At 62.6% G+C, this 11,012-nt stretch overlaps 1 protein-coding gene across 1 annotated transcript; it reads right to left on the bottom strand.

Annotated features, from left to right (window-relative positions):
* Nucleotides 1-291: 291 nt before the first annotated feature.
* PA2G4 (proliferation-associated 2G4) lies at nucleotides 292-9,667 on the bottom strand. Its single transcript, XM_035313211.1, has 12 exons — nucleotides 9,510-9,667; nucleotides 8,203-8,308; nucleotides 7,915-7,984; nucleotides 6,711-6,803; nucleotides 5,975-6,038; nucleotides 4,590-4,668; nucleotides 3,466-3,544; nucleotides 3,065-3,198; nucleotides 2,395-2,489; nucleotides 1,868-1,995; nucleotides 1,327-1,380; nucleotides 292-1,042 (listed from the first exon to the last, which is right to left on the bottom strand). The coding sequence occupies exons 1-12, from the start codon at nucleotides 9,562-9,564 to the stop codon at nucleotides 977-979; spliced, it is 1,023 nt and encodes a 340-aa protein (XP_035169102.1). The 5' UTR covers nucleotides 9,565-9,667; the 3' UTR covers nucleotides 292-976.
* Between the last annotated feature and the right edge of the window lie 1,345 nt (nucleotides 9,668-11,012).

The raw sequence follows: 11,012 nt of genomic DNA, 5'->3' as shown, positions 1-11,012 counted from the left end.
GATACCCGAGGCTGCCGTAGCCTTTCCCTCTCCTACCGCCACCAGGAGCGCGTGCAGGCGGGACGTCCTTCCAGGAGCCAGCACACATAAAGGAGTGGAACATCCGGACAGAAACCAGCCACCAGGAAGAATAAAACACCCCAGGGCATCAGGGAATTTAAACGGGAGAGCAGCAGGCACGGCCCTGGGCAGCCAGCTCGCCTGCCTCCTGCCCCTCCGCAGAGCCGGCGGGGGGGGGGAATGCTTCAAGTTGGGCGGTCAATTTAAAAACAAGCTCACCACAGCGGTGTATTAAAAAATAGAGCGTTTATACGTAAACCAAGGCAGAGACAGAGCGCGGTAGACAGGACAGCCTACAGTCTCACAGGGGACACAGAATTTGGTGTTTTTCCAATGAGAAATGTACAATCTAGAGGCTAAAAGAAAGTGAGAAACCCTCTGCCCCAAGGTAACAGACAGAAATGCCTCCGCGGCCGGGGAGGAGCTGAGACAGCGCTGCGAGGCCGCTCACCTTACACCGTACGCGCGTACCATGTCACTAAACACAGGTCACTTTTTTTTTTTTTTTTTGCTCCAAGAAAATCTGTAAAGGGAGAAATTAAAAAAGGGAGAAGGAAGAAGAAGAAAGCAAGCAGCTCTCTCCACTCCCTCTCACTGGGAACGGCTTGGTTGTTCACCTCTTTAACAAGTATGAGCAGTATAAAAGGTTACAAAGAGTGGATATAGACTAGCTTTTACTCCTCATTTTGTTTTCCTGCTTTATTTTTAAGTAGTCTGAAGTGGCTGAGAGAATCCTCCCTCATTGGCAAAGTCAATAGGAGCTGGTTGTTGTCAGTGGGACGTCCAGACTGTTTGTTGTTTGGTCGTAAGAGACAAACAGTGCTAGATTTTGTTTCTGGTTTTTCTTTTTTTTTGGGGGGGGAAAGGGGCGAGTGTGTGTGTGAAGTGGGTGCTACATGGAGGGAGCGGGAGCCGCTCAGTCGCCAGCCTCGTTCTCCTCCGCCGTCTCTCCCGTGGTGGCATTCTCTGCGTTCTTGGAGGCCTGCGGAAACAAACCCACGGCAGCGGTCAGGACGGGGACACCGGCGAGGGACAGACCACGCGCGGCCACGGCGCCAGCAGCAGCTGCGGGGGAGCCCACCCCAGGAACCTGACCGGGAGGAAACGAGGGGGCCTCGAGGGGGCCTCTTCCCGCACCAGGGCAACGCCAGCGCGTTCTTTCAGTGCTACGCCGAGGCGGGCTCGGAGGTGAGCCCGAAGCACAACCGCACAGGATCTTGGTTAAGCTTGGGTGCCACCAATCCCCACAACAAGTGACCAAATTACCTTCTTTTTCTTCTTTTTCTGGGTCTTCCGGCTTGCAGAACTTTGTAGAAGGGCCTGGGGACAGGAAGGGAACGTAAGAAACTAGAAAGCCTTTTTTTTTTTTGGCAGAAGATAAAGGGCTTTAAATGCCTTTAGAGCAGGAGGAGCACCGCCAGCCCCCGAAGGAACGGTGCTGAGCCCTAACGCCGCAGCCCCGCTGAGGCACGAGGCCTGGCAGCCAGCTGCCGGGACGTCTCAGCAGCTCGTAGGCAGGGGCCGGGTACCGCTGTCACGAGCCGAAGCTTGCGTTTGACGCAGGAAATAAGAGCCCAACCTGGGCTAAAACGCATTTCTGCTGGTGCTGCGGGGCTGCAACGAGCCGTTGGCCCCCTGCTGCCCCCGGACGCGCAGGCAGCCTGGCTGCAGGGGCTGAGCTTTTCCCTTTTTTAAGCTCCTGCTCACCTCCTCTCCATCCAGCGGTCTCCTGGATTTTACTTCCCACCTTCGTCCCCAGGGGCGACCCGAGAGATGTTTTGCACCTTACGGTTTGTTTTTTACTGACCTTCAGTTCTCCATCTTGCACCTCAAACTCCGACTTGTAGAGCTCAGGCTCGAAGGGGCCGCTCGTTATCCTCATGGGGCCGTTGGGCATTAGGAGCACTGTGAATTTGAACTGTGCAACGAACTCCCCTGCAAGGCAGAAGCAGGCCTCACTGCCAGCCCCCGGGCATCTGACCTGACCCGCTGCCCGTCCACGCCGTTTCAATTCCTTGGCTGCAAACCGTCCTGCGGGAGCTCCCCAGACCAACCCTGACCAAAACGGTTCCCTCAGCACCGCCCCGCGGCCTCTCCACCCTGCTCTGGAGGCAAAGCAGAGGGGCTTCGCCTGCCCAGCTCTCCTCCTGCCCAGGAAATCACCCCGCCGCAATTTCCATCTCACGGCTGGAACAACTCCGCCACGAGGTCCAGGAGCCAGCGGGGAGCGAGTTTCAGGAGGACGCACGCCGGGGCCCTTGAGCCAGCACCGCACTCATCGGCCTCGGCAGGCAGCCGCAGCCGGCGCCCAGCCCTCCCACCAGCGGCACTCACCTTCCTTTTCGTAGAGGACGTTGAAAGGCTGGAGCAGCTCGTGTTTGGCGCATTCCACCACCCCCATCCTGGCCTTCTTCTCATCCTCAAATGCCCTGCGGAGGAAAGAGAGCCGCAGCTGAGCCAGATCCCACCCCGCAGGCTTCAGAGCTGCCCCTGGGGTCAGCCTGGGGACGTTTCTTCTCTTGTGTCTCCCTCGCCCGGTGGTGCCGCGTGCGTTGCAGCGACGGAACGGTTTGTCAGAGCAGGCACCTGCTGGGTGAACTCCCGAGAGCGGAAAAGTGGATTTAAGGACAAAAAGAGCCCGTCAGGTGGATGTTGCTTCCTTATTTTGCAGGTACGTCGCATCCCAAATTGATTGGAGCTGCCTCCCCTCCTCGTGCTGCACCCTGCCACTGCCTTCACTCCTCTCCTTTCTATTTCAGCCGCAATTCCGAGCTCCCCGCCTGCCACGGGAGATTCTCCGATCCCCAGCCTGTGCCTGGGGTTCCTGTTCAAGCCCCTAACGTCCTTCCTGCGCCCACCCCTAGGCTCAAACCCCAGCATCCAGCAGCAGAAGCCGCCTCCCCGTGAGGGACGTGGAGGGGAAGCTGCTGTCAGCACGGGCTGAGAGCTCACGCGGAGCGTCCACCCCTGCGCCCGCGGGGAGCTCACGAATAGAAGCAAATACCTGAGAGTGAATGGCATAGTGTCAAAGCGCCTCTCCACCTCGCTGAAAAAGGCACGGGAGGTTTTCATCTTCAAGCCGTACTGTTTGGAGGGGTCCCTTTTGTAAATGGTAGTTCTCTGCCCAGCGTCCTTGGCCTGAAAACGCAAACAGGGCTGAGGGCGGGAAGGGGGCGGCGCGGCAGCTCCTCCGCCGGAGAACTGCCCGGGCCCGGACGTTTCCATCTGCCAGCACCGGGCGGGCTCTGACGCTGTGAAACCCGCCCTGGCTTTTCGGATGGAAAAAGCTACACCCGAAGAGACGCGGCGAGGCCCCGCAGGCAGCGCTCCCCAGCTGGGCCGCACGGACGGGGCCGCCAGCACCGCTGGCTGCGCTCAAACCCGGGCAGGGAGCACCCGACTCACCTTTCCCTCTCCGCTGCTGACAAGAACATCGACAGCGTAAACTTCGTGGACCTCAAATTCTGCTTTTTCGTGGTCCTTCCTGGGTGAAAAAGGTTTGGCGAGTCAGGCGATGGCAAAGAGAGAAGACGACAGCTCCCACGCAGCCCCAGCGCCTCCAACAGGCCCACGCTGGGCTCAGCCCGTGAGGGTCTGTGAGCACAAAGCGGCGCCGGGGCGCTCTGAAGCGAGCGGGTCCCTGACCAGAAGAGCGAAAACTGGCACAGAAGTCGAAGATTTACGGCCCAGGCGGCAGAGCTGAGCAGCGACAGGCTGGCAGAGAAAAACAACGGCCAGCCAGCGCTCCGCCTGCCCCGGACAAGTGGCTCCGTCCCCAGAGAGGGGAGGAAGGTGTCCCTCACATCCAGCTCCTTGAGCTCGTGGTCACGTCCCAGCAGGCCAAGAGCCCCCCGCGCCCGGGACGTCGCTACGCCTGAGATCCCGTGAGCCAAGTGCTGGATTTAAAACCCCTCCACTCTCAATATTCAGCTTGAGACCCAGCCCGGACTCCACCCCGAGGGAGAGAAGCTGCTGGAGCAGGACGCATCCAGCTCAGGAGTCCAAAACCATCCCGAGCTGCTGCTGGCAGCCATCAACCACCCGGCGGGCTCCTGGCAGCCTCCGCGAGACGAGCGACAGCCTTGGCACGCTTCCTGCTGAGCGAGCATCCACGGCCACCGCCAGCAACAGCTGGCTCCTCTGCTGGCAGCCCCCGAGGCCACGGGCTGCCATTTACTGGGGGCTCCTTCGAGAAACTGGACGGAAACCAGGAGAACCAGGAGCGCTCGTGGGTGCCAGCGGGCAGTGTCGGTGCCTCGCCGCCCTTCCTTCTCCGAAGGAGCCCCCAGCACCGAGACGCGGGGTCCACGTGGAACAGACAAGCTGGGGGGCTGACAACCTCCGGGGCCAGAGCTCAAGCAAGGCCTGGCGCTGGTTCAGCTCCGTCGCAGCGGCAGCCAGCCACCACCCGCCCGTCCCTGCGACGCCCCGCCGGAGCCCAAGCCAAGAGGGGAGGAACGGGAGCCCCCGAGCGAGCCGCGCCGCTCCCAGACAGCGCGGAAAGCAGCGGCCCCCGAGGTGATGCTCACTTTTGCTGGTCTGTAGGGTTCTGGATGATCGTTTTCTCTCCATCGATCACGTGCTGCTTCAGCTGGTGCGACAGCATCCCTGCCGTGATAAGAGAACCCGTTACCAGCTCCGAGCCGCACGCCAGAGCCTGGCGTTGCCAACACCCCAGGGCCCGCAGCAGCCAGCCAAGCAAACGGTCCCGGGTGTTAAAACCTCCTCAGCTCCACCTGCTCAGGGGCTGGCCCCGCACGTCGGCGGCCGCGGGGCTCCCCAAAGCCCCCTGCGACCCCCGCGGGAGGAGCTGCGGGTGCGGCCAGCAGCAGGACCCCTCCTGGCACCGCTGCTCCTCGGTGAAGCGCCCCGACTTTAACGGGCCGGAGGTGAGCCCGCGGCACCCTGCCGGGAGCTTTTCACCGCGTCAAATGAACGGAGCCTGTGCCGTGCTCAGGGCGTGTTTGGGGGGCTCCCCTCGCCCTCCCTTTCCGTTCCCCTTCAGCCCGGAGCCTGCCAGGGGTACACGCGGCCACTCCTTGCCCCCAGCCCAGCCCGGAACACGTCCAGGGCGAGCCCGGCCGCCGGCAGCTCCGTTTGTTTTCATCAGCCGGGGCCTTCTGCTGCGAGCGGCCGCCTCCTCGCTGCGGCCGCCTCCTTGGTTTTTCAGAGGAGGGAGCCGGGCACTGAGACCCACCAGAGCCGTCCCACGCGGGGAACGGGGCAGCGACCTGCCGAGGCCGGGGCAAGGCGAGCAGAGAACGCGCCAGCTTTACGGCGTTTCAGGAAATTTAATAACGGGCCCAATCACGGCCTGAAACCGTTTGTTGGTGATGTCACTAACTAGGAGGAAAGCGTCTGCACGCGCCAAGTGCCGAGCTCAGCTCTCGCCACCTCTCAAACAAGAGCCCAGTTCTCGTTTCCACGAGAAGCTACCCCGGCGCCTTCCCCCCCCCGCTCGTTAGCGAGGCTGCGAAGAAAACACGGATCGGTTTAGGGCTGCAAGGGAGGAAGTGACATTCCCTGCGCGTCTGTGGGCGTCTTTTGCAACGGATCCCGCGTTACAAACGAGCTCTGTTGTGCATTTATAAAGGGGACTGAACCGCGAGTGGCCGACTCCGAAGCCGAGGGCCGAGCGATTTGCCCAAGGTCAGCAGGACGCCACCCCCCCGCTGCTGTTCCAAGATGAACGCATCTCTAAATACAGCTCAAAACCCCAACCAAAGAACAGGGGAAGGAAGAAGCACCCCGATCGGTTTGAGGGGATCTTTTGAAGGCTGCTGCGTTTGGATGGCGTGGCCAGGAGCTGCAGGCAGCGTGTGTTCCCCAGGATTTGAGGAGGGCAGCTCGGGATCTCGATGGGTGCGTGATTAAAACATCGCCACCCCTGCCTCAGCTGCTCCCCAGGCCTTACCTTCGATCGGCGTGCAGTGAAACGAGTGGGCTATTTTGTTCCACGTGTCTGTCACCTGCGTGTTCTGGAGGAAGAACACACGGAAACACGTTAAGGGAGTAAAACCCAAGGCACGGGCGCGCCAGGTTGTTCGCTTGGCAGTGCTCTGTGATAAACGGGGTGGTGCCCTGACACCTCCGAATAAAGGAACCGGCGTCAGGCTTCCATTTCTAACCCCGTGTCAACAACAACAGAACACGAGGTCAGCCCAGCCTCCGGCGTCGCCCCCGGCGCCTTTTCCCAAGGCGTCCCTTTAGATCGCACCCGCAGCTACGAGAAACCCGAGCGCGTCTGGAACAGCAACAGGGCGACAAAGGAGAACGCCGGCGGCCGCTGAGGCGCCTGAGCAGCAGGCGAGGGAGAGGCGCAGGCAGGAGGTTTAAGGGAGCCCCTTTCAGGGGACCTGCTGCGTGCCCGGCCGCCCACCAGAAGGGAAGGGCCGGCGAGCAGAAGCTCCCACGGCTTCTCCGTGAAGCCGCCCTCACGTCCCGCGGGAAGCTCCTGCTGACGGAGGAGCCCCCAACCCCGGGGCTGGTGGTCCCCCAGGAGCACTGCCCGCAGACAGCTGCTGCCAGCTGCCCACGGAGCCGGGCCGCGCTTCCCAGACCTTTATCTGTAAGCTCCAAGTGGCCGTGCGGCGCAGGCGGTGACCAGACCGGGGCTCCTCGCCCCGTTTCCACACCCCTCGGGCGCTCACCTGGTTTCCGGGCTTCACCAAGCGCAGAGCGGCTTCAGCACAGAGGTGAGCTGCCTTGATGACATCGGCTTTGCGGCCCGACACGGGGTTTTCCTGGAAGAAAGGGGACAATAAAGGCTCTCTGGGCTACGTTCTTTAACCTCGTATTGGCAGGAACGCTCTGCTGACCGCCCGCAGCCGGAGAGCCTCCATCTAACCCAGTTCCCTCCCCGAGCAGAGCGGGGGATCTCACTCAGAGGGGGGGAGCTGTGCCGTTAGTCCTTCCCATGCTCAAAAAGCCGGGGAGCATCGGCCACAACCACGCTGGCTCCCCGTTATTTCACGCTGAATTTCTCCACTACTTGGTGGTGAATTTCAACAAGAACACCCTCGTAAAAGCTCGTCCCTGTCAGAGACTGAACAAGACCCTCGTGTACCAGGAACGTGGGCTGGAAAGGCTTCCGACCCATCTCAGTCATTTTTCTGTCCTCTCCACAGGAGGAAAACCCCTCCGAAGACCCACGCCGCCGTTCTCCTCCCCAGACCGCAGCGAAAAGCCTGTTCCAAGCCTAGGCGACAGCTCCACGCGCGCAGCAGTGACTCCCAGAACCAGCTGCAGGAGCGTGCCTTGGCCTCCCCTCCAGAACGCCCGACCGAGGGCCTGGCCACCAACCGCCCACGCCAGCGGGTGCCGGGGCTGCGCGCTGCCATCGGCCCCGGGCGAGAAAAGCCACCCCGGGGCCACCCGGGCACGCTCGGCCAGCAAAGGCAGGCGGCAGGGACGGGCGTTCGGGGCCGGGGAACAGGTCCCCCCCGTGCTCAGGTTGGGGAAGGTGATGGCAGCAGCTCGGCTCCGCGGGCCTCGGCCGGCAGAGGGGGCAGGGAAACCTGCCCAGCCCACCCCGCTGCCCCCGCGCCTCCATTTGCAGGGCACACTCCCAACACCTCGCTCCTGCGCTCGGTCCGCCCCCGACTCTTTGCAACCTTGCAGAACGGCACCCGCTGAGGCGCCAGCCCTCGCCTTCCGGGGGACCGAGGGGCTTTACAAAGGGCTCCGTTTTCACACCCGATCCGCGGCGCCTTCGCGACCCAAGCAGCCTCCTCCCCGAGGCCCCGCACGGCTGCCGTGGAAGCCGGGGCGCCCAACAGCAGCCGTGTGCCCTCTGCTCTCGGCCGCACGCAAAGCAGCGGCTGCAGGAGCGACGCCACCGCGCCGCGCACCTACCTTGGAGGCGTCTATGACAAAACTGTGTGCTACATTCGCTATGAAGCCATCCACGTGGACTCCCAGGTCGCTGCAACACAAAGAGAGTTAATTACAGGTGGGGCCTCGTGGCTCGGGAAACTTGCGTGACTTCTACGGGTATTCCACGGCGTGTTTCGGAAGCTTGGCTGGCCATGAGGTGCTGCAATTAGTCATGTCGGGGAAGCACACAACGCACCGAGCAGGATTAAAAAGCAAAGCCCAGGTGCCAGCAGTCAAACTCACGAGAAACAGCAGCGAGACGCTTACATTTTGACCAAGTCTCCGTCTTTGAGGATGTAGTCCTGGTCGCTCTTCAAGGGGGAGAAGTGGCAGACACAGTTATTTACCGATATACTCGTCGGGAAGGCGATACCTGCCAAGGGAAAACGCAGAAACCCTGCGTCAAGTCCTGCAGCCTCGCGCAGCCCAGCCAGCGTGAACGTCGCTTGGTTTTGGGAGTAGTGGTTGACAGTTGGCTGAGTGTGAGCCAGCAGCGTGCTCAGGTGGCCAAGAAGGCCAGCAGCATCCTGGCTTGTATAAGAAACAGTGCGGCCAGCAGGGCCAGGGCAGTGACCGTCCCCCTGTACTCGGCTCTGGGGAGGCCGCACCTCGAGTACTGCGTTCAGTTTTGGGCCCCTCGCTACAAGAAGGACATGGAGGTGCTCGAGAGAGTCCAGAGAAGGGCTGCGAAGCTGGTGAGGGGCCTGGAGAACGAGGAGCGGCTGAGGGAGCTGGGGGTGTTCAGCCTGGGGAAGAGGAGGCTCAGGGGTGACCTTATTGCACTCTACGGGTACCTGAAGGGAGGCTGTAGCGAGGTGGCGGTTGGTCTGTTCTCCCACGTGCCTGGGGACAGGACGAGGGGGAATGGGCTAAAGTTGCGCCAGGGGAGGTTTAGGTTGGATATTAGGAAGAACTTCTGTACTGAACGGGGTGTGAGGCACTGGAATGGGCTGCCCAGGGAAGGGGTTGAGTCCCCATCCCTGGAGGTCTTTAAAAGACGTTTGGATGTAGAGCTTAGGGATATGGTTTGGTGGGGACTGTTAGTGTTAGGTCAGAGGTTGGACTGGGTGATCTTGGAGGGCTCTTCCAACCTAGACGATTCTGTGGTTCTGTTTTAGGTTGTTTTAAAACCCCATACAACGCCCCGTTGCTTCCTCCTCCAGCCCAAAAGCAGGAGGGCGGCAGCGCGTGGCGTGCTGCTGCGCTTCCTTTCGCCCAGGCACCCACTGAGGAAACGGATCCCCGGCACTATGACACTTCGCAGAAGGGACCCCGAGCCTCCGGCGCACGACACCAGGAGCTCGGCGGCACGTCCCGGCGTCACCACGTCGCCATTCCCAGCTCCAGGCTGGCCTCAGCAGGGGCAGCGCTGCCCCCCATGACCGGGGGAGCGACGAAACACCAAGCTCCAGCTCGCCGGTGACGCCGCGAGCAGGACAGGGGGGCTGACCTGGGCTGAGACCGGCTCTCTGGGAGAAGGAACCCAGTTCTAACGATAACGAGCGGCGCTTCCCGCCCCGCCGCCCCTTCGCACCAGGCCCAAACCGACGTGCCCGCATTGGAGCAGGCCTCACCTTTTTTCATTTCTTTCTCCTTCTTGAAGATCTTGCCGGTCTCCTCCATGATCATGGCGTCTCCCTTCTCGCACAGGCACAGAACCGATGCGCCCGAGCTGGCCGCTTCCACCACGGCCCGCAGGACCCCTGGGGAGAAGCAGCAGACACGGAGCCGTCACAGCGCGGTCCCGGTGAGCGCCGCGGGGCCGAGAGACCCATTTCTTTGCGGACAGCGAGCTTCTCGGCTCTGCTTTACACCAGGAGGGCTGCGGACACGCGGAAAACCCGTTTTAACGTTAATTTCGTGGTTTTGGGAGCTGCCTTTCCCGAGACGTTTCCCTGGGGAGCGCGAGCAAACAAAGGTAAGTCGGGACCGGCAGGGGTGAAGCGCCGCAGCCTCACGCGCCGAGCCCTGCTCAGCCAGGCGGCCGAGCAGGAACACCGCTCTCCCACATTCTTTCCAGCCAAGTCAGAGCTCCAGAAACAGGTTTGGGAATTGCTCGGGAGGCGAGACGCGCAGCACATCAAAGGGGCAGGGGCCACCGCTGCGGGCGCGTGGGACCGGAGGGCCCGGAGCGGGTGAAGCAGAGCCCGTTCCGCTGGGCCCTGACGCTGCAGAATCGCGGCTCCAAGGCAGGGCGCGTGCTCGGCTCCCCGACACGGCGCCCGGCTGACGCGGGGGACGCCGCCGCGCGCCTCGCTGGAGGTCAGGGCGCGTTTCGCTGCCTGCTTTCCACGTTGCCTCGTCCCCCTTTTTGGGGCCTATTCTGGTGCCTACGAGTCCCGGCGGCCTTTTGGCTCCAGCGCGCCCGGAGCTTTGCGGGACAGCCCCGCGGCTTTCCCCCTGCCAACGCACCCCGCCGGCACCGCGGGCCCCCCGCGGCCCCCGTCCCCCCTCTTCCTGCTCGTGAAGCCAGGACGCTGGAGCAGCACTGGCACGGCTCACGCTCCGGTTTCCGCATGCCGGTGTAAAAGGCATCCTCACAGCTCCGCCGCGAGCGCGCTGCTTCTGCGAGGAGCCGCTCTGGGAAGCGCTTCCCCTCGGTGGGAGCTCCCGTCGCCGCTGGCGCGCGTCCTGGGTGCGAGTCCGTGCTCGGGAAGCGCCCAGGGAGGCGTTTACAGGTCCTTATCGTTGCCTCGGCACTGCCAAAATCCCGCAGCTCTCGCCTGCACGATACCTTTGGGGTGGTTTCGGTCCCCTTTCCACACCTCGCAGACGTTTACGGATCGCTCCCGAGCGCAGACAATGCTCCTACGCGGGAGGCAGGACGCGGGGAGGTGAAAAACGACGGCGTTAAAGCCAACGCTGCGGGAAGGCAAAGGCAGAGCCGCGCTCCTCAGGGCGTTAGGACGGAACCGGGCCGCGAAGCCCTGACCCCGGAGCCCTGACCGCGCTCCGTCCTTCCTCGACGCCTCGCGTGGGGCCGCGAGCCCCTCGCAGCGCCGCGGGCCCGGGGAGCTGCGAACCAGGAACTCTTTTTGGCTCCGTCCGCCCCTCCCCAACACGCTCCCGACTCCTCC

The sequence above is a fragment of the Oxyura jamaicensis genome, assembly GCF_011077185.1.
Source record: "Oxyura jamaicensis isolate SHBP4307 breed ruddy duck chromosome 31 unlocalized genomic scaffold, BPBGC_Ojam_1.0 oxy31_random_OJ73, whole genome shotgun sequence".
Lineage (NCBI taxonomy): Eukaryota > Metazoa > Chordata > Aves > Anseriformes > Anatidae > Oxyura > Oxyura jamaicensis.
The sequence above is the reverse complement of the archived record's forward strand: the minus strand, read 5'-3'. Positions and strand labels throughout refer to the sequence as shown.